This window comes from Neovison vison, chromosome 4 (assembly GCF_020171115.1).
Source record: "Neovison vison isolate M4711 chromosome 4, ASM_NN_V1, whole genome shotgun sequence".
Classification (NCBI taxonomy): Eukaryota; Metazoa; Chordata; class Mammalia; order Carnivora; family Mustelidae; genus Neogale; species Neogale vison.
In genome coordinates this window covers 189,695,427-189,719,192 of record NC_058094.1, presented here as the reverse complement: position 1 = coordinate 189,719,192, position 23,766 = coordinate 189,695,427, and the positions used below count along the sequence as shown (strand labels likewise).

General features: G+C 38.7%; 1 protein-coding gene across 4 annotated transcripts in view; it reads right to left on the bottom strand.

The window, feature by feature from the left end:
• The window catches only part of SEPTIN7 (septin 7), a 110,089-nt gene extending 91,114 nt beyond the window's left edge, over window positions 1–18,975 (bottom strand). The window contains exons 1-2 of one of the 4 annotated variants that reach the window (XM_044246362.1): window positions 18,951–18,975; window positions 16,712–16,713 (exon numbers count right to left, since the gene is read on the bottom strand). In XM_044246362.1, coding sequence (XP_044102297.1) covers window positions 16,712–16,713; window positions 18,951–18,960 — 12 coding nt within the window. In that variant the 5' untranslated portion in view covers window positions 18,961–18,975. The other 3 variants (XM_044246360.1, XM_044246361.1, XM_044246359.1) reach the window with 3 other exon arrangements.
• Window positions 18,976–23,766: the final 4,791 nt, after the last annotated feature.

The window sequence follows — 23,766 nt, the reverse complement described above, 5'->3', positions numbered from 1 at the left end:
AGTCTGATAGTTCTTCAGAAAATTAACATACAGTTATCCTTTGATCCAGCAATTCCACTCCTAGGTATACATCCAAGAAAACCAAAAGCGTAAGTCCACACAAAAACCTGTACTTAAATGTGTACAACAGCATTATTCACAATAGCCAAAAAGTAAAAAGAACCCAAATGGTCACCAACGGGTGAATGGATAAACAAAATGTAGTGTTATCAAAATAATGAAATATTGTTCAACAATAAAAAGGAACAAAGTACTAATATATACTAGAACATGGATGCATCTTGAAAAGCGAAAGAAGCAGTCATGAAATATCAAATACTGTATGACTCCATTTATATATGAAATGCTCACAATAGGCAAATCTATAGAGATGAAAAACAGATTAGTGGTTGCCAAGACCTACAAAGCAGAAGGAGCAGAGCAACAGCAGATAGGGTTTCCTTCTGAGCTGATAAAAATATCCTAAAATTAAAAACTGGGATGGCTCTATGAATATAACAAAAACAACAGAACTGTACAATTTAAAGGGGCAAATTCTATGGCACATATGAATTACATCTCAAAAAGCTGTTATAAAAGCAGGTATGTAGTATCTACAAGACATTACCTTTCACATATAGCTTATACATTTCCTTTCTTACACATACATCATTTTTGTAAAAAGACAGAAAGAAACTAAACTAGAAACTATTGACATTGGTTACCCACAAAGATGGGTGGAAAAGTGACAAGAAGGGGGATGGAGAACAGAGTAAGAGATCAAAGGTGAGATCAATACTTCTGGACATACTGTGTTATAGCGCTGACTGTTGACACCATAGTAATGTTTCACATATCCCAATAAAAAATAACCCAAATCAGCCAAGATGTGAAAAGAGTTCAAAAGGTTCTTGAAACAGTTAACAAATGAAAACAAACTTTATTTCAAGTGAATAACATAACTCCACTGAACACGGTAAGGAAGAAAGACCACAAATGACTTTGGGAAACAGTATTTTCACTGGATAGTTTAAAAACAAAAAAAAAAGTATACACAAATACTACTCTAGTAAGTATATCTGTAACAGCAATCCTAAAACTACAGTTATACATATACCAGAATTAGCAAATTCGTAATAAATTGTGGATGAGAACCAGGTTGTTCACTGTTGGGAGAAAGGAATCACAAGTACGGGGAAAAAAGAGGCTAGACTGAACCTAGTGTTAGTGCAGGGTTTCTGGAACCTGAAGACAATAGTATCAGATTAGCTCAGAACTATAAAAGAATTGGTTTATCAGTATGAATTCATGGTTTTTAGTATACATATACATACAAATATGGATGTATAAATATATATAAATATACAATTTCCTAGATCTATCTGCTCCAAACACCTAGAAGCAATGACACCCTAATAGCGATGAACACTTCCAGTCCTCAAATCTTGGTTTCTAAATACTATTCTCAAATAAAAGAAACTTGGTGCTCTTTGGAAAAATGATTGATTCCAGAACTTGGGCAGGAAAAATACAAGATGAACCAGAAAGTAAGAAAGTGCTCCCCCAAAACTGATAAGGCATGTTGAAAGGATGAATGGGAGCCAAATTCAAAGAGCCCCCAATGGTCACATCCAAGACAATGAGCAACACAACTGATAAAGTTAATTTTATATGCCCATACCAATATAAATAAATATCTGAATAAATGAACATGAGACACAATAGCTCTTTTTTCCAAAAGAATTCTTTTTTTTTAATATTTTATTTATTTATTTGACAGAGAGAGATCACAAGTAGGCAGAGAAGCAGACAGAGAGAGAGAGAGGGGAAAGCAGGCTCGTCACTGAGCAGAGAACCCGATGAGGAATTCGATCCCAAAACCCGGGACCATGACCCAAGCAGAAGGCAGAGGCTTTAACCCACTGAGCCACCAAGGTGCCCCTTACAAAAGAATTCTAATTTTAAAATGTAGATAACAGGGCGCCTGGGTGGCTCAATGGGTTAAGCCGCTGCCTTCAGCTCAGGACATGATCTCAGGGTCCTGGGATCAAGTCCCGCATCGGGCTCTCTGCTCAGCCGGGAGCCTGATTCCCTCTCTCTCTCTCTCTCTCTCTGCCCGCCTCTCTCTCCGTCTACTTATGATCTCCTCTGTCAAATAAATAAATAAAATCTTAAAAAAAAAAAAGATTTTAAAATGTAGATAACACAAACAGAAAATCATTATTAAAGCTAATAGCACAGTAGTAATTGTGACAGGCAAAAATTGACAATGGACAAAAAGTGCAATGAGAAATACATTATTTGAATAGTTCAACAAAGGACTAGTCCCTAAAATATGCAGCTCAGTAAGACAAACAACCCAACTTTAAAATGGACAAGACTTCCAAAAACCTATGGATGGCAAATAAGCACATGACCCTCAAAATTATGAGTCAGCAGGAAAATGCAAATTATAATCACAATGAAGTATTACCAATTTTACTAGAGTGACTAAATGAATAACAGTGACCATCCCAAGTGTTGCTGAGTATTTAAAGCAACTGTTCGTATGTACTATTGATAGGAACGTAAAATGTTACAACTAAGTTGGTAAACAGTTTGGCAATTTTTGTAAAAGTTAAGCACAGATCTACCAATACTTAGCCTAAGTACTAAGTAGCTAAATACTTAGCCTAAGTATTTACCCAAAAGAACTGTAATCATGTGCCACCATCATTACAGCTTTTTTAAAAGTTACAAAGAAAAAAAGCCAAAAAGAAAATATATCCAAATTTCAACGTAGGTTGTATTTTGCTAATGGGACATAGAAGTAACTTGGTTTTATACTACCTTCTATTTTCCAAGTTATTACTAAAGAACTTAAAGCATTTCCATTAAAACAAAAAACTAAAGATCACATAGATAGAAAAGTAATGTTGACCACAAGACAGTATGCGTTTTTATTTTTTATAGGTAAGTCAAATTTTTTTTTATTTTCCATTTCTGACAAGTTTATTAGAATGCAAAGGAAGAAATTATAGGAAATAATTCTTGCAAGATTCCAATCATGATGTGAACTTCAGCAAGGCAGAGAAACAAAGTCTGGAATACTAATAAAATAAGGTGGATTAATAGCTGATTAGAAGTATGTCAACTCAGCATAATTGTACACCACAAGGATCCATCCTTAATTAAACCCAGAAAACGTTATTCTAACCCTGGATGAAAACATAATGCTAACAACTGTCAAACCTGCATATGAAAAAAACTGAAAAAGATACCAAATACTTTATATGACACACTCAAAATCCAAATGAAGTTTAATATGGCAATATGTGTTTACAAAGCATGTCCTTTTTCACCACTCTGAACTGAAATCTGAAGACAAAGCCTCAGATTAATTCAGAACTGTAAAATGGGACTGCAAAATAAGAAGTCAGTGGTGGAACACATTTCACCTCTCAATCAACAAGCTCCTCTTAAAAAAAAAAAAAAAAAGGGCTGAAGAAGCAAGATAAAACAGCAGCTCGGGAGGAAAACGTAGAAAATCTTAGTTGACATGCCCTATAAGTCAATAAGAAATTAAAAGTCACCCTAAAAGGTAGTTTAACTCATTAACAGTTTATACAGCAAATACAAGACAAAGATTTATTCTGATCTATAATTTTAAGAACAAAAGATATTCAGTTTCTGGTGTCAGCAGGGATATGTACCAAATGGAGACAGTTCAGAGGGGATTAACAACAATGGTTGGAGGGATACAACCCCCAGTCATAAAGAAAATGTAAAGACTTAAAGTCTCTACAAAAGACTCAGAGAAAGTTGTGTTCAGACTATTAAGTAGTAATATTAAAAAGAGAAATTAGACTTATATTTTTAGTCTCAAGGAGTAAGTGATAACTTCTGAATACAAATATAAAAGACAGACTTCAGATATATACACAAACAGGAAAAAAACAATTATGGTCTCAGCTATTCAAAGGTGAAATGTGCTTCCTCAGAAGGCAGTGAGTTTCTAACACAGGCTAAATAAGCTCCATCCATTAGAAATAAAACACAAGCCACATATGCAATTTTAAATTTTCCAGTAGCCACATTTAAAAAAAGAAAAGGAAACAAGTAAAATTAATTGTAACAATACATTTTCTTTAACTCTGTACACTCAACACATTTCAACATACAATCAATACAAAAATAAGACACTTTATTTTTTTTTCAAAGTAAGTCTTTTCATGTGCTCGCTTCGGCAGCACATATACAAAGTAAGTCTTTTCAAAATCCTCTGTGTATTTTACCCTTATATCAAATCTCAATTCAGACTAGACACATTTTAAGGGCTCAGCAGCCATGTATATTCATGGTTACAAAATTGGACAGGGCAGTATTTATTAGATAGCCACTTGACAGTGGCTAATTTGCAGAGCAAATTAGAGCACTTTCTGCATAATTAAATTCAGCAACTTGATACATCTTCCAATCCTAAGATCTTGTAAAAATATCAAAAGAATAACAGAAGTATCAAGAACATACTCAAAATTTTCATAGGATTAACTTTACTCCATTTTAATCAGTCACTACTGTGCCTTGTACATTCATGACAGACATACACACACACACACACACAAACTCTGTATTTTACTAGAATTCACTCTGAACACAACATAGCAATTTCATTAAAGAATTCAAATTATTTCAGTATCTCTCTCCCAAACTAGCTTCTTAAAAGACATCAAAGACATTTCTTGTCAGAATATCAAATGCCATGACTTACAAAATGTTTAACTGATATTCATCCTAGTATTGCCTACCTCATAAAAAGAAATAAATAAAAATATTATCCATTTTATAAAAATTTTTCTATAGCTTATCTACATTACAAACCATATAGGAAAATAGAAAATCAATTCATCTTATGGATTCTTTTTTTTTTTTTTTAAGATTTTTATTTATTTATTTGAGAGAGAGAGACAGTGAGAGAGAGCACGAGCGAGGAGAAGGTCAGAGAGCGAAGCAGACTCCCCATGGAGCTGGGAGCCTGATGTGGGACTCGATCCCGGGACTCCAGGATCACGCCCTGAGCCGAAGGCAGTCGTCCAACCAACTGAGCCACCCAGGCGTCCCCATCTTATGGATTCTATTGAGTTAATATGTTGAAGTTCTAATGAGGATGTGACTATATTTGAAGATAAGGCATTTAAAGAAGTAATTGAGGTTAAAGGAGGAGGTCCTTACAGTAGAGCCTCAATCACATCCAACCGCTGCCCTTATAAAAAGAGGAACAGACACCTAAGGCATCTCACTCACTCTCCATGAACAAAGGAAATGCCATGTGTAAGGACACACTCTTAAGGAAGCTGTCTACAAGCCAGGTCACACCCTGACCTTGGACTTCAAGCCTCCAGAACTGTGAGAAAATAAAAGTCTGTTGTTTGAACCACCCAATCTGTGATAGTCACCCAATCTGTGATATGACAGCCCTAGCAGAGTAATATAGTTTCTAAGAAAGTACTTTCTAAAAATTGTATTGCCGGGGTGCCTAGGTGGCTCAGTTAGTTGACCATCAGACTCCTGATTTCAGCTCAGGTCATGATCTCAGGTTCTTGGAATTAAGCCCTGAGGCTGCTGGCTCCATGCTCAGTGGAGAGTCTGCTTGAGATTCTCTCTCTCCCTCTTCCCTTCCCCAAATGTGCTCTCTCAAATAAACCTTTAAAAAAAAAATTGTACTGCAAACCAAATTATACTGCTGTTAAAATTATTCATAAATTATGATAAATATATCTGTACGTTTAAAAATTTACTCTAAAACCAAAGATTTTAAGTCTGCTTTAGTGAGCTACTGAAGTAACCAAATAATATGATATCTCAAAACTACAAATTCTAACTTTAAACCATAACCAAAGCCTTCAACTTACATTTCATTATAAAAAGAATTCTATTCAAGATCAGTACTATATTTATACAATAAAGCTAGAGAGCGGTAGAGAGCTCAAAAAAGCATGCCACACATGACAATACTGCAAATATTACCCTAACAATATACTATTAAACATGAACAATAACTGATAATACATAAAAAGTTGACTGTGCTATTACCTACTAAAAGCATATCTTCTAGGAGTTCAAGAAAAGGGAAGGATCATCAAAGACTCAGATAACTGGCAAAAAGTTCCCTGAATGAGTAGTTTTTAGCTGGGCCTTCCTTAATGGATGGATGGGACTTCAAGGTAGCTAAGAACAGCATAAGGAGAGGCAAAAATACGAAGAGTATGACTCAACCTGGGTAGAAGAAAAAAGTCCAACCAAGGATATCTCAAAATGACTGCCTAAATTTTTAATGACAGAACACATAAGAGAATAATAAAGCATTATAAATACAGCAAGAAATCTGAATTCCAATACCTGCTGTAACTTAGAAATACACTCTGGTGGGTAAATTAATCTTTCTGAGCCTTAGACCAGGATAGATCTTTGCGAGATTGTTGCGAGGTATATATGAAATATTTGGCACTTCACATACAATGAGTATAATAAATGATGGTCATTGAAGTGGTTGTGCAATAGATGACAGCTATTATTAAGGACTCTGGACTTTTATCTTACAGATAAGTGATTCCCAAACTTGGCTGTAATCTGAAACATCTGGGGGGCTTGATAAAGTCAGATACCTAGGCCACAGCCTAGAAGTAGGGGATAAGAATCATGCTTTTAATTTGTTACATGGAATCCACTAATGACTAACTATACTTAGAACACCCATCCTTCAATTAAAAAACAATAGACCCTCCCAGCCCTACCCAAACACTTTCAACAAAGATTTCAATTAAAGGTTTTTCCATCAAGCATAAACCTGCTTTCTTAATTCCCTTAGTCCTGGCCAGCACTACTGCTACCGGTGCATTTACCTCATATATCATGTTGTATTTGCATGTTTGTGGTATTGTTTCTGCATTTCCTCCACGTTGACCAAATATTTAATTTTCAAGAAGTTAGGGGCTGCAACCTTTCAACAAGTCTAAAATTATTCCAAAATTCGAAAAAAAAAATTACATCTGTGTAATTATCATTTTAACAGCATAGCACCATGGTCAAACAAAAATTTAAGTATTTTTGATGGGTCCGCTTGCCAGTTAAGTCATTCCAGTTATCTTTCTAACTCACAGCTGAATTAACATCTCATAAAGTAACTCCTAGTCATACTGGATTAGATCAACTTTAATATTCTAACACAAATCCCAAAACAGGACTGACTACAGTTCTATCTAGGATCACTAATTTCATCCCTTCCTGCAAAGTTCTCGTGTCTCCAAACTTACACTAAACAAATACTTACTCAATTTACCCTTCTCAGCAACAAGAAAACGAACAGACTACAAGGCGTCCTTTGAGAAGTAAGGTCTTTGCAAATTATACAGTAACTATATAAAGAACTTTTGCACTTCTATTCTATTTGCACATTATTTTAAATACCTATGGAACAGGAATCACTTCCACATAAATTTCTTGCCTTTCCACTCAGCATATCAATTCTACAGAATATAGCTGGGAACCAGAAATGGAAATCTAACTTAATGCTTAACAGATAGCAGACCTTCAATAAAGAAATGAACCAAGAAATAAAAACTGAGCAACTAAAACACAGAGATTTGTAACAGTAAACTAGATAGCTACAGACTTCAAGAAAAGAAGGTAGGTATATCCATGAGAGAAATAGGTGAAAAGCTATACATTGTTAAAAAAATAAAAACTACTCACATATTGCATTATTTAATAGCCCTCTAACTCAGAGCATAAAATCAAATGTTCCTGAAGGTGACATTCACAAGTTCAGTATATTCCACTGAAAGCAGGGAAGCCAATCAGTTTATACATAACAAATACCTCTCTCCAATAATGTTAGAAATGTAAATGAAAACAAGTTTAAGGGACTGAACTAACAAGGAAAATAACAGGAAGGCAGAAGAGGCCTATTTAAAGATATTTTTGGGGCACCTGGGTGCCTCAGTGGATTAGAGCCCCTGCCTTCAGCTCAGGTCATGGTCCCAGGGTCCTGGGATCCAGCCCCACATGGGGCTCTCTGCTCAGCGGGGAGCCTGCTTCCCTCCCTCTGTCTCTGCCTGCCTCTCTGCCTATTTGTGATCTCTGTCAAATCAATTAATAAAAATCTTTAAAGATATTCTTTAAAGTAATGCTTACAATTCTAAAATATTGAAACTACAAAATGTCTCAAAATAACAAAATAGCTGTACAAATCAGGATATCAACATTGGAATACTATATACATATTAAAATAACCTGCATATAGATTAATCTACCAAAATACTATGTCAAGTAATATACCAAAAACTATATTAAATAGTAAGTGAATAATATCCTGGTTTTGTATAAAATTTAAGAGTTTACAGAGTACTTTTATTTATATTACCTCATAATATATAATTCACACCAGAGGTTATCAACTCTGGTTGCTGATCAAAATTATCTAAAATACTTAAAATGTAAATTTCTGAGCCCCACCTCATACCTAGTGAACTAAGCTTCCAAAGGTGTTAAGCAATGGAAGTGTTTTCAATGTCTGACCAGCGTTAAGAACCACTAATCACTAATATACCATTAATTAAAACCATGAAAAAAATATATATAATTAAGAAAGAACAAAAATTAACCATCAGCAATTGAAATAATTTTTTTTTAAGATTTTATTTGTCTATTTGACAGAGATCACAAGTAGACAGAGAGGCAGGCAGAGAGAGAGAGAGAGGGAAGCAGGCTCCCTGCTGAGCAGAGAGCCCGATGTGGGACTCGATCCCAGGACCCTGAGATCATGACCTGAGCCGAAGGCAGCGGCTTAACCCACTGAGCCACCCAGGCGCCCAGCAATTGAAATAATTTAATGGCTTTTTTCCTCCCGGTTAATTTGTTCAAATTCATCATAAAATCAACTAAGCATCTCTATTAAAACTTCTTAAAATTAAAAATGATTCATTCATTACTAAAAAAAATTTCTTTGTATAGATCACCTCACATCCCAGAATGCTACATGTAACAAATTTTTACAATGCTACATGTATTACCCTGGTTACTTAAATAATAGCATAAACAGAAAGCACTAAGATAAAATTACTATGAAGATTCTGCCTCCTCTTCTTACACAAGTAATAATCTCACACAAAGTATTTACAGTACTCTCTGAAATTAACAACACATACCAGAATCTTTCCCATAAAGAAAAAAAACTCTAATTACAATCTGTATAAAACAATTTGAACATTAAGGATACAAAATGTTACTCATGTAAAGAAACACTAGTGTGACCCTTAATGTGAAAGAGCTAATGCTATGAAATATATCAGTAGAAAGTTTAAATAAGTGAACATGTTAGTAGTACTTAAGAAATCTCCCTGATATGAGGAAGTGGTGATGCAACATGGGGGCTTAAGTGGGTAGGAGAAGAATAAATGAGACAAGATGGGATTGGGAGGGAGACAAACCATAAATGACTCTTAATCTCACAAAACAAACTGAGGGTTGCTGGGGGGAGGGGGGTTGGGAGAAGGGGGTGGGGTTATGGATATTGGGGAGGGTATGTGCTTTGGTGAGTGCTGTGAAGTGTGTAAACCTGGCGATTCACAGACCTGTATCCCTGGGGATAAAAATATATATTTATAAAAAATTAAAAAAAATTATTAAAAAAAAAAAAAAGGAGCGCCTGGGTGGCTCAGTCGGTTAATCATCCAACTATTCCACTCAGGTCATGATATCAGGGTTTTAAGATCCAGCCCTGCAATAGTTCTCCACAGGCGGTGGAGCCTGCTTAAGATTCTCTCTCTCCCTTTACCTCTGTCCCTCTCCCCAACTCCTAAAAAAGAAAAAAAAAAAAACAAAAAAGTACCAACAAATTCATTAACCAGACTATAGTATAGCTTTTGATCAATATGGTGGATTTCGTTAGTAAATATAAAAACTCAAAGCAAATGAATATATTCACAATAATCTTAAAATTTTTGTTTCCCATCCTAAAGGTCTCTCCTAGTATTAAGATTACCAGACATGCAGACTTAGATGTTCTCCAGTCCTCTCAATTTCATGTTCTAAATTACCTCTTTCAATATATGATACCTACTAATCACCCATTTACTCAGGTTCAGACACTGGATTCATTACTCCCCACCAACATCCCCTCACAACCATCCCCTACACTTCATGTACTTTGACACTATCCTAGTTCTGTCCTTCATCTTTTTTTTTTTTATTTTTTTAAAGGATTTTATTTATGCATTTGAGAGCAAGTAAGTATGCGACAGGAAGGGAGTGGGCAGAGAGAGCAGCAGATTCCCCACTGAGCAGGGAGTCTGACATGGGGCTTGATCCCAGGATCCTGGGATCATGACCCAAGCCAAAGACAGATGCTTAACTGACTGAGCCACCCAGGTGCCCTTGTCCTTCATATTTTAGTCCTAGGACTGCTATGTAAACCTCCCTCAATTCGCTGGCCCCACCTTGGTGTTCTAGCTATTCCTACTGCAATTACCATCATGATGTTCATGGTTACCATTCTTCTTTTAAAATCCTTCAATAAAGATTGTTTTTTAAATACTCAGTACAGGACACCAGATCTCTACTTATGAGTCTAGTTCCATAAATTACCATGAGTTCTCAGCCTACAATAAGTATCCTTCCTCCTCCTCTGTCTAATCACTCCTATTTACCTTTAAAGATTTACCTTTTCCAATTTAGAAAAGGTATCCTGCTCTATATTTTCACTGTATGCTCTACATACCTTTAAATCATATCACAAATGATTTACTAAGTAAATGCCAGGTAGGGATAAGTGAACAAAACACAATCCTTGACTTTAAGAAACTTAAAAATAAAGGGAGAAAAGTAAATAATTGCCATATAGTCTGATAACTTTTTTTTTTTTTAAGATTTATTCATTTCTTTTAGAGAAAGAGAGAGAAAAGGAACACAAGTGGGAGGGGCAGGGAGAGGGAAAGAGAACCTCAAGTAGACTTGGAGATCAGCACAGAGCCCGACGACACAGGAACCAATCCCATGACTCTGAGACCCAAGTGGAAACCAAGAGTCAGATGTTCAACTGACTAACCCACTCAGGCGCCCCATGGTAACTTTTTTTTTTAAAGCTACCATCTGCTCAATATATGAGGCTAAGAACTTGCCACGTTATCATCTAATTCTCATTTATCATTATCTAATAACTTTGTGATTCCCACTTTATAGAAGAGAAGGCAAAATTCTGTTATTTGCCCAAGACTCAGTTAAGATTTAGACATGCGAATCCAGGTCTAACTCCAGAACTTAAGCTCTTAATCACCTTCTATTTCGACTGTCACAGCACTTAACTCAGTATCGCCAGTGCCCATCACATAGCACAAGGCACAAGACATGTTTGCTAAATGAATTAACTTGAGTGGTGAAGTCCTAAGCTAGTAATGACTTAACATCAATACTACAACTTTATCTGATAATGTCTTGTGTCAAAGGGTTCAGGAGCTCTGATTTACCAACACATGTGAAATAATCAATGTCCCAAGTTACTCATATAGTTTATAATAGCAAAATACTGAAAATGAATGTCTTATCAGAAAGGGACATGCTAAATCATAGCCTACCTATAATGGGATTATACAGCTATATAAAAGAATAAGAATGCTCTTCATGTACTGATACGGAATAACCTAAGATACACTAAGCGGGAAAAATTAAAAGGTGAGGAAGAATGTGTGTCTGATGTTACCATGGGTGGGGAAAGGAGGAAGGTATGTTTTTTTTTTTTTTGCTTGTATATGTAAAAATCACCTCCAGAAGAACATAAAAGAAACTGTTAAATAGGTTGCCTAAGGAGGAAACTGGGTTACTTGAGGACAGGGATAGAAAGATTTCACTACATATCTCTTTTTAACCTTCTGAACTCTGAACCAAGTGATTGTGTTACCTATTTGACAATATGAACACCCCCAGAGGGGCGTCTGGGTGGCTCAGTGGGTTAAGCCTCTGCCTTCAGCTCAGTCATGATCTCAGGGTCCTGGGATCAAGCCCCACTTTGGGCTCTCTGCTCAGTAGGGAGCCTGCTTCCCCCTCTCTTTGCCTGCTTCTCTGCCTACTTGTAATCTCTGTCAAATAAATAAGTAAAATCTTTTTTTAAAAAACACACATAATAAAAAGCACTTTCAGAAATGAAAACACAAACACTAAGTAACATCCATAAGGCCATGGGCCATAGCTTTCTTGATTGCTACTATTTTGCAGTGTCTGACACTTTGTTAGCAGTTGAGTATTTGTTACATTTACAAAAATCTCAAATTGCCACCCCAGGAATATTTCAAATATATTTTACAAAGTAAAACTGGAAAAAATTATTTTAATTATTCTGAAAAACAATCAAGGCCTTATCCCAAGCCTACTGCTTATGAAACTCTGGAAGACTATTACAATCTGTATGCTTTTAAAAGTACCAAGATGATCATTTTACTATTGTTTCATGTTTTCTTTACATTTCAAATCTTTCACAATAAAGAAGTTAGGGGGGAAAGACTTTAAAGGGCTACCCAGAAAAAACACTTTAAATGAATCCACTGCCTGTGAATCACATCTTACTCAATGAAGCTGTTTCTTTTTTAAAAAAATTTTTAAAAACTCACCGATGGACATTAGAAATCAGGCCAGCAGAGCAATAATGGCACAAGGGCACAAGAAACTCTAGGGTGGGGGTGCCTGCGTGGCTCAGTCTGTTAAGGATCTACCTTAGGCTCAGGTCATGATCTCAGGGTCCTGGGATCAAGCTCCGCACTGGGCTCCCAGCTTAGCTGGGAGTCTGCTTCTCCCTCTTCCTCTGCCTCTTCCCCGCCCCCAATGCTTTCTCTCCCTCTCTCTCTTCTCTCTCTCTCTCAAAATAAATAAATAAAACCTTAAAAAAGAAAAGAAAGAAATGCTAGGGTAATGGAAATGTTATTTATCTTTAAAAAATGATTTATTTTATTTATTTGAGAGAGTGAGAGCATGTTGAGGGGGGCGGGCAGAGGCAGAGAATCTCAAGGAGACTCCTTGCTGAGCACAGAGCCCTATGCAGGGCAATCTCACAACCCTGAGATCATGACCAGAGCCAAAACCAAGAGTCAAACACTTAAGGATTAAAGCACCCAGGCACCCCAAAAATGTTCTTTATCTTGATTGGAATAAAAGCTACAAGGTATATATATTTGTCAAAATCCAATGAACTGAACACTTAAACTGTGCATTTTATTGTATGAAAGCTATACCTCACCTCAAAAAAGTTACTTAATTTGGAAAGCATTTTAAAAAGTGCAGATTCTTGGGACCCTCTCAGAGACTGTGAATCATTGCATGTGTGGTGGGAACTAATCCACATTTTCAACAAGAGGCTGTGGTTGATCCTGATGCATGAGGTTTATCAATTATGCTATGGAAAATACTGACCTAGCATAATGTTATGCATCCAGTTAACTAATGATCACATTTACAAAAATTCATGAATTAAATGATAAACTTACGTATGAGCACACACACAAACACGCTACCTAGGTGATTCTGATTACCAATTTTGAGAAATATGGTGAGAGCTCTAAGAGGAAGAATTATGGACTAGATGGTTAAGAAAGACTTCCTTCTTCTGTTTCCTATGATTCTTCAAAGGCTTCTCCATCACCTGGCACAGTGGCTCTCAATCTGGGGTGATTCTCTCCTCTCCCCCTCACCCCATGACATTTGGCAAGGCCTGCAAACATATTTTTTTTGGTCACAACCGGGAGAGTGCTATTGGCATCTAGTGGGTAGAAGCCAGGGATGCTGATAAACATTGTACAATGCAAAGAACAGCCCCCCCAAACAATTATAGAATTCCAAACTACAATAGTGTCAAATCTGAAAAATTCTGACCTGTAGCCTCCCCTCTCAAATGAAGCTACCAAAAGTACTCAGTTGTGAACCCAAAGGTATACAGAACAGAATTTACATGTCACCTCTTCAGGAGAATCAATTTTTACTTCCAGACTGGTGGGGGAAGAAGGAGGGAGAAAGCCTCTTTACACTGCATATAAGGCAAACAAATAAAATGTAAATGTAACATGAATAAGATTTTTTTTAATTCAAAATAATGTGAACAGAAACAACTTCAGGGTTATTTATTTACTCTCCTACTTATTTACTCTCCCCAACCTCAGGGGATACTTATTAACTCTCCTCACCCTTTTGAAGGTACTTTTGAAGTTAAGAGACACTTGCCTCAATAAAGTACATAAACTTTAGAATGACAGGCAAAACCTCATCTTTAGCTACCTTCACTTAGATTTTTTAGGGCTACTTCTTCCTGCAGCATAGTCTAACCCAGTGCTATTTAAAATGTGGTGTGTGGACCAGTGAGCCAGTCTGAACTGTTTATCGGATTACATCACAGAAGTATAGAAACTAAATTTTCACAGAAATGAAAACTTTTATAACAAAATAAATTTGTCTGTTGGGATTGAAAAAACATTCAGACTGTACTTCCCCTTCTTTAAATTCATCTTCATTTTTAAAAAAAATTTGCAGTAGTTTTTGCAATAGTATCAGTCAACAATGGATTAGAAACTTCAAAAGAAACAGGAAAGAAAAGGTCCTTTGTCAGTTTGAAAAGCAGTATCCTAACTGCACCCTAACTGATATATCTAGTAAGCAATGCCAGGATTTAAACTCATGTCTGCTTCACACCAAAGCCCATATTCTTAATCATTATACTATATTTGTCTGTTATCACTTTGAACTCAAATCCCTATATATAATACTATCTCTGGAGAACCGGACTGCACCAGCACAAATCAAAAGGACCTATATGTCTGGCGTAAAGCCTTCAACATTGAAAGCAAACCAAGCTGCCTCCTTGGCCCCCTTCCCTCAGGCTCATGCCCAAAACTTGGCTCTCTTGATTTCTGATGATGTAAACGGACAAGACAAAAAATAATAATTAATTAAATTTTTAAATGATAATTTTATTAGTATATTATAAATTATATATGTATACATATACATATATGTGTGTGTGTGTACACAAAGTCTAGAGTAGAGGCCCTAAACAATACTATCTTCTTTCGGTTTCTCTGGATCTTGTCCAGATCTCTCTAACCACATTTCATGTATGGAGCACAGAATAAATAAATCCAAGATAAGAAAAAGTCATATGGACTTAACAGCATTTAAAGTCTTCACTTCTCATACCTGGGTGGGTCAGCTGGTTAAGTGTCTACTTTTAGCTCAGATTGTGATCCCAGGGTCCTGGAATCGAGCCCCATGACAGGCTCCCTTCTCAGTGGGGAGTCTGCTTCTCCCTTTTCTCCCTCATGCTCATGCTCTGTTGTGCGCGCGCTCTCTCTCTCTCTCTCAAATAAATAAATAAATAAAATCTTAATATCCTCCTTTTCAGACCAAGATCTCCACACTATACCATAATGTTTAAAGACCTCTGACTTGACCCATCCATGCTGCACACCCCCCATGTGTTTTCCCAGTTTTGACCACATTTCTTAATAAAAATGTTATAACCCAACCCAATACACAATACATACAAAACAAAATTTAACCCTGCCTAAAATTCATGCTAAGTGCAATGTACTGCTATCTTCTCTTTCCTTCCTACTTTTTAAAAATCATTACATGTCCATGAAATTGGTTTCAAAACCCACTAACAGACCTCAACCTGCAGTCTGCAAAACACTACTGTAGAGACCAATAGTCTACATTTAACACTATGGTCTCATCTGGCAAGTGTAACCCATAATCATGCTACCTTACAATTCTACTCCTCAAAAACACATTTTTTTCCTACATCAGTTTCATGGCACAATAAATTTAGTGTCATTTACAGTCCAGATTTAGTTACAAGGAAAAACACACACATTTTTAAAGTTAGTTTTGCCTCAAAATTCAGTAAAATACCTACATGTTAAAGTTAAAATTTTTCACCCTCTAACAAAAAACTTCAGAGAGCTTATTAGCTCAGAATGTAAGACATGGTCCTCAGCTGGTAATTTAGTCATAGAACAGTACCCTACTGGCAATTCCTAGAATAGAATCTATAGTGAGTATGTGTATCATCAACAAGAAGTCTGAAGCCAACCTACTCTCCACTATCTTCACTCTGAATGGTCTATGTCACCTGACCACCTCCATTACTGGGACCTTGAAAACCACACATCTAACTCTTCCTCCTACCCAAGTTTTATGTGCGCGGTGTGTCTCTGTTGTTGACATTAACCCTCTACAATCGCTCTAACATGTCAGGAGCCTTACCTTGTGTTAGACTAGCTCAGAAGTTCTAGCATACACTTATTTAAGATTATTTCTGTGGGAAAGTGTGCAAATGCAAGCAACCAATTTTACAACGAACTTCTGAAACAACCTATTGATAACACTACCTTTCATGTAGCTGATGTACTGAAAACCTTCTCCAAATCAAAACCAGAAACCAAAAATTCTTAACCAAATTACAAAAATATCCTTTCTGTAAATTAAAATCTATTTGACATAAACACAAAAATAAATTTCTATTATCAATTATGATCTTCCATTCTGCAAGCCTAAGAGGGTGTGTGATATTTTTAATAACTATATTAGGAGAGCTTGGCTCCACCATGTTGTCCCATCACAGAATAACACACTACTACCATACACACCATCTATGTGGCTTCCACATTTATTTCATAGTTCCACTCAACCCTATCTCCTCTAGCCCCACCCACTGAACAGCTGGGTGGGATGAAAGACAGTTTCCTGCTTTCCCCAGCCCCTTCACTTGCTATTTGGAGGAATAAGGGATCCGGGCAGCAGTAACTAGCTTAATAATTTTTATCCTGCTAAGTCATCTTTCAGTCTATCAGGATTCCATAAATTTCATCTGTACCTGTACACTTAATGCCTAAAAAGTTTCTTCCTCAACTTGCTTTTATGTACTTGGGGAGTGGGAAACGACGACGACTGACTATACTCCTCACGTAAATACATAAAACAAGTAAAATACTTCTCAATCTAGATTATATGTTCATTTAGATTCTCAAGGGCACTCAGGAAGGTATTCTTCCATCCCATCAAAATAACAAAACTAAAATAAATCTTAAAGTTTAACTTTAACCACAAACTCACCAGTTACTTCAGTAACTAAGCCAACACCTGGACGTTAAATATTCTTTCCCTCCACTATATTAAAAAATAAATAAATAAACGATCTGAAACAGTGCACTCTGAAAATGTAACGTAGCAAATGGAAATGCGTTAGAAAAATCTCAGTTGCTTATTTCCTACTATACACAACTATGAAATGGAACTCAGGAGTGGAAAATGTGAATGAAATGGCCTTGTTCTTTTTCCAATACGTGGGGGAGGAAAGGAAATGAAAAGGCTTCAGAAGAGGATAACTGAAAATACTGAAATATGTTCAAAAATTAATTTCCTTAAACAGCACCAGTATTTCCAACTCGTCCCTTTTCCAGCGACCCGTTGCCACCCTTTCCACTCCTCAGGAGGGGTGGGGGCGCCCTTCCCAGGCTTTCGCTTTCCTCTTTTTCCTAAAAATTAAGCGCAAACCAGCTCCTTAGCCTCCGCACTCAAGCCTCGCCCGCCATCCACCCGCCTTCTGGGCCGCGCCTGGGGAAAGGAAACCCCGAGAGGCGGAGAGGCGGAGCGAGGGGGCGACACGGCTGCCGGAGCCTCTGCAGCCTCCACCGCCTCCACCGCAGCTTCTGCCTGCTGCATCCTTCTTCCTCCCTCCCCGCCGCCACCCTCGCGGGCCGGCCCACACAGCACCCTCAGCCAGGCTCGCGCACACGTCCCCACCCTCCTCGCCAGGCCCACTCCCCACGAGGGGAGCTCCGCGGCGGGTGCAGCGGCCGCGGACCGGAGGAAACAGGGCCGCAGAAACCGAGCCGGGCGGAGACGACCCCGCTAGGGCCGCTTCGGTGGGGCGGGCGAGGCCGTTGGTCACGTCTCCCCGATCCCCCGGCCCGTCCGCCGCGGCACAGGAAATACCGCCGCCTCTGCTCTCCTCACATTCAATTCAAACTGTCACCGCCGCTTTCACCCCTCCCCCCGGGCCCGCCGCCACCGCGCCCCGGGCCCGCCGCCGGCCCACCCCACCTCCTTCGGCCGCAGCTCCCCACATCGTCTGAAGGCGTTCCCCCAGCTCGATCTGGCGGCCGCAGAGCCCCCCCAAGTCCGGAGCCGCCAACCTGAGTCGCAGCGGCCCAAAGCTGAGACTCACCCATGGTGCTGCTGTTGACGCTCCTCTCCTCAGCAGCAGCGGATCTCGCACTGACCGACATCCCCTCCCCCCTCCGCGACCAGCCCGGGCGCAGCGCAGCCCGCCGATTCTCCAAAGCCGCCTACGCCGGTTTCGCGGCGTAGCCGCCCGGCGTCGCTGCCCCGCTTACGCAGGCGACAGCAGGCCGACTCTCGCCCGACTCCCGCTCGCTCCTCCGCCCCCGCCCCTTCAGACGAGGCTTCCGGGCCTAGCGGACGCCAGCCTCGATCTCGCGAGACTACTCCCTCCCTGCCCAGACGCCTCTCTCCATTTCGAACATGACTTCACTGGCATCAGCGCTCTTTTGCTACTCAGGCTTAGCCGCCATGTTTATATTGGCGGGATTTGGCGTCTCCAGGGTCATGGATAGTCAGGCCTCTATGTGTGTTTCTTTAACACTGCCTCTAAGGTTAAGTCACACTACGTTTGTCGGTGAAAAGCCTGGGGACGACGAGAGGGAGTGGCCGGTGCGCTATGAGGGTGGGGTTTTGCCCAAATTAAAGATGGCCTCTGTCAGTGCCGCCCCGCGCAATTTCACGTCAGGTTTTGGAGCTGCAGAAGCCGCCGGGTTGGCCTTAGCGCCTGGTTACGGATTTGGCGTAAAGCAAAGAGGCGCGGTTAACAGAGGCCAGACTGGGAAGGTGCGCTCTGGGTGGGGGCCGCGTTCAAGCCTCTGTTCCCAGCTACTGACCTGGCGGCATTGTGGGTGAAAGTGGAGAGACACTTTGAGCAGGTGTCTATGCCTCCATCCATCCTCGTGTCCTCAGCTTCCAAGACTCCTGAGGTGGAAAGTGAGATTAAGTCCTGGTTGCCCCGACATTCGCCTGGCGCTGTCACTTTCTGGTAGGCTGGCACAGCCAAGAGGTCTCCTGCTGCAGCTTCCACTGCGGACTCTTCACGGTCACACTCGTGTTAACTCACCTTGTTGGTTCTCGGTTCCCTCCTGGTGGAGCTATACTCTAGTTGAGAAAATGAATGAACACACGTGAAACTATTGGATAACAGTGATAGAATAATTGAAGACTGAAGTGTGGTGTCATACTATAGTAATGAATGTCGCTTGATCCTTGAATATCCCCCCCAAACGCTCGGTAGTCAAAGTAGCCTCGCTCTGCTCAGAACAACCGGTGGTCTGTTATACCTTTCTTGAAAACTAATGCCTGTCTTTGCTGTATAGTTCATGCACGTTATTACCTTTCTTGTTAAGCTACATGTTAAGGAATTAAATACATTCAATATAGAATATTACATAATATATGTAATATATAAATAATTATTTTGAGTCCGTGCAAGAATATTCATAGCAGCATTACTTATATTAGTGAAACAGCTTAAATACCACTTACAGGAGAATGGATGACTAAATTACACTACTGGACAAACTGACATACACGGAATACTAAACGGAAATTAATGAACTAAATCTACTAGTATTGATTTAGATAACGTTCATTAACATAATGCTGAGCAAAAAAAAAAAACCTGCAAATTGCAAAAAGATGTACATGGTATATCATAAATAAAGATTTAAAAACAAAATCTGAGATCAGATTGGGAAAATCATGTAAGGAAGTGATAGATAAATTCAGAATAGTGATTCCTTCCTGAGAAGAAGAGAAGGGAATGTAATACTTGGGTATTATATTGTAATTATATTCTGTAGTCTATTGTATACTTGAAGTGTTTCCAAGGTTTTTTTTGTTTTGTTTGTTGTTGTTTTTATGAAGGAAATTTTATCTAAGGAAACACCTTATTTTGAGTCTTGGTAACTACTGTTTCCTTAGTCTCTACTTGTACTGAATTGCTCATAATGTCTTTTAACAACTCATCTTTTCAACCAGTCATTGTGTTAACTTTCCAAAACTTCAAAAGGGCATTTTACTTTAGGAAATATCATTAAATTCCCACCTTGAAGAGGCAGTATAGGAAGGAATTTAAACATGTGACCTCTGAAGTCAAACTGCCTGGGTTCTAATCCCAGCTCTGCCATTTACAATGGATATACCCAAAGACAAGTTACTCAACCTTTCTGTAATCCAGTTGCCTAAGCTATAAATGGGAGTGATACTTACCTAATGGAGTTTCTGTGAAAGTTAAACGTGCCCAGTCCATAATAAATATTTAATGAATGTTACCTATATATAGCACATTTTAAAATATAAAATTATCCTGAATACTATTATTGTTTAATGTAATCTAAATAATGAAAATCTTTGCCTTTCATCTCTACTGATATATGTTTTTGAGGGGGATCTTTCAATGGAATTTTGTTATTTTGCTCTCTGAAAATGGATAAATTCTTTATAGAAATTGTAAGTTGTTTGCCTCAGGATTGTTCATGCTCTCCAGCATACTGCACCCCACACAATAATAATTTCATTACTTTCCATTGAAAATTATGTGGAAGGTCACAGGCAACAAGATGATGACAACCTATAGGACTTTCACCATAAGGAGTTCTAATAGTGTTATATAAGTATGTGTGTGTGTGTGTGTGTGTGTGTGTGTGTGTGTGTGTGAGAGAGAGAGAGAGAGAATGCATGCACATGCTCACATGTGTATTATAAATTTTATGTTGGGATGGAGAAAGTGAGAGAATTATTGTATTAGTTTTATAATCTCTCCTGCACTGTCTGCAGTATCATACTTGCTAATAAAATATAGTCTAGACCTTAACCTTCTGATTCAAAAACAGATTTTTAAAAAACTGACCTGAAATCCTAAATAGACAATATAGATTGTTTTGGTCACATATTTACAGTGTCCAACCTCCAATGAGCCTTCAACTTTGCCAAACAATACTTGCTTGCCTGGTTAGCTCTCTTTTCCACAACAGCCACTTCAGATTTTCTCAATTGTTTTCAAACCAATGCCCTCATTTATTTATTTTTTTTTAAAGATTCTATTTATTTATTTGACAGAGAGAGATCACAAGTAGGCACAGAGGCAGGCAGAGAGAGAGGGGGACCCTGAGATCATGACCTGCACCAAAGGCAGAGGCTTAACCCACTGAGCTGCCCAGGTGCACCCCCCTCATTTATTTATTTTTTTAAAAGATTTTATTTATTTATTTATTTGACAAAGAATGAGTGAGAGACAGCAAGCACAAAGCAGGGGGGATGCCAGGCAGGAAAGAAAAAGGTTTCCCACTGAGCAGGAAGCCCAATGTGGGGCACCACATGGGGCTTGATCCGAGGACCCCAGGATCATAATCTGAGCCAAAGGCAGCTGCTTAACCAACTGAGCCACCCAGGCACTCCTCCATCATCTATCATCAGCAAAAAATAAAAGTAATCAGAGAGGACCTCCAACAACTTCTGCTTCCATATTCATAAGCCTACCTGCATCCACATTTATCCTTTCAAACATCACAATGAATCAGGTGTCCCCCCCAAATCTGCGGCACACATTTCTATATGTATCCCCTCTCTTTGTGCCTAGTCTCATTTCTCCTGCCTTCCCGGGAACTTTACTCAATGAATTATTTATTCAATAAGCTTCTGGGCTCTGTCCCTACCACTCCACTGATACCTTATCTCTTTGTCCATTCATCTGTTGATGGACACTTGGGCTGCTTCCATAACTTGGTTATTGTAAATAGTGGTGCAATAAACATAGGGGTGCATAATTCCTTTTGAGCTAGGTTTTCATACTCTTTGGACAAACACCCAGTAGTGGAATTACTGGATCATATCGTAGTTCTATTTTTAATATTTTGAGGAAACTCCATACTCTCTACCACAGTGGCTGCACCAATTTGCATACCCACCAAAATGATGAGGGTTCCTTTTTTTAGTGGACGCTTTTACTTATTTTACTTGGTGTCTTTGTAGCATTTGATACTCATGACCATGGCCTGCCACATTTACATCTTTTGATTTCTGAAACCCACTTATCTCGTGTTCCTTCTAGATCTCTGGCTTCTTTATTCTTCCTTCCAGGGCTTCAATCTTCTGCCTGTCACTTAAATGTCCATGCACCTCATCACTGTGTCCTGGTCAGTTTATTCCTATCTCACTTTTTATGCCATGGTGATCTCATTCATTTCCAAGGCTTCAGTGACCATATATATACTAATAACTCCTAAATATAAATTTCTAGTCCAGTTCTCTCCTTACTACAAACCTGCATACCAGACTGTCTTCAAAGTACATGACCTGATAGACATTGTATTGTATTTGGCATGTAACAAATGTCCTTCTAAATTCAGGAAGTCTGCATAGTCGTCTTATGTCTCCACTGAGAAAAGAGAAAATATATGTGTCCTTGAAACATGTATCCCAAATTTATTTATAAATGCAATTTTATATTTAAAGGAATATATGCCCTAATATTCCAAGATATCTCAAAACAATACAGCTGTAATTAAAGTCCTCATTTTTATTATACTCACTTATATGTTCCCTATTTCTAAATGGTACCATCAGCAACTCAATTGCCTAACCCAGAAATATGAGTTTTATACTCAGCCCCACCATGTCTTCCTCTCATCTCCTACAACCATCAGAAAGTCCTGTCTATTTTTCCTTCTTATATACCTCCAATCTCTCCATTTCTCTCCATCTCCACTACTACTATTCTAGGTAGGCCAACATCATCTCTTGCCTGCCTCTCTGCAATAACCTTTCTGCCCAGTGCCTTGTTCAACTCTAGTTCATTCTTCATGTCATAGCCAAAGTAACCTTTCTAAACTTTAACTATGTCAATCCCCTGTTTAAATTCTTCAAACTTTCCCTCAAAAAACTTAAGTGATACAGATCCTCATTTTTGGTCAACCTACCATCCCCTTGCTCTCTAAACTCCAACAAGCCTTGCTGTTTTCTCTATGGGGAACACTTCATTCTCATTTTCCACTAGCTTTCTTCACCTGGCTTCTCCTTGAAGTCTCAGCACAGCCATCGTTTTCTCTAAAAGCCTTTCCTGATCTCCCAAGATTGGGCAAGGTGCCCACTTATCCCCAATAGTATCTCGTATTTTCCCCTAGCTGGAAGAAAATAGTACCACCCCCAAGTAGGGTGGTACTAATAGTGAAGTACTATAAATTCGTGTCTCTTCTACTGCAGTCTCAGCTCCTTAAGGACAGGGACTCTTGTCTTGGTTTGTCCGTGTATCCCCAGCATCTGCCACAGGGTATGGTATTCATCACTTCATTCAGGAAATATTTCTTGAGTCAAAACTGACGGTTGACTTGAAGATGAGAATTTTTATAGCTGTCATTTAACATCAATCTAATTTAACCTATATAACAGCTTTGTGAAATAGATACTACCCTCATTTCTTAAATGAGGAAACCAGCGTTTAGAGAAGTGAAGTGATTTACTCAAGGCCTTAGAATTTGTGAGATCCTGGGGCGACTGGGTGGTTCAGTGGGTAGTGAGCCTGCCTTCAGCTCAGGTCATGAATCCTGGGTTGTGGGATTTAGCCTGATCATTGATCATCGAGATCCCTCCTCAGCGAGAGGCTTGCTTCTGCCTCTGCCCCTCTCCCCAGCTCATGCACACACACAT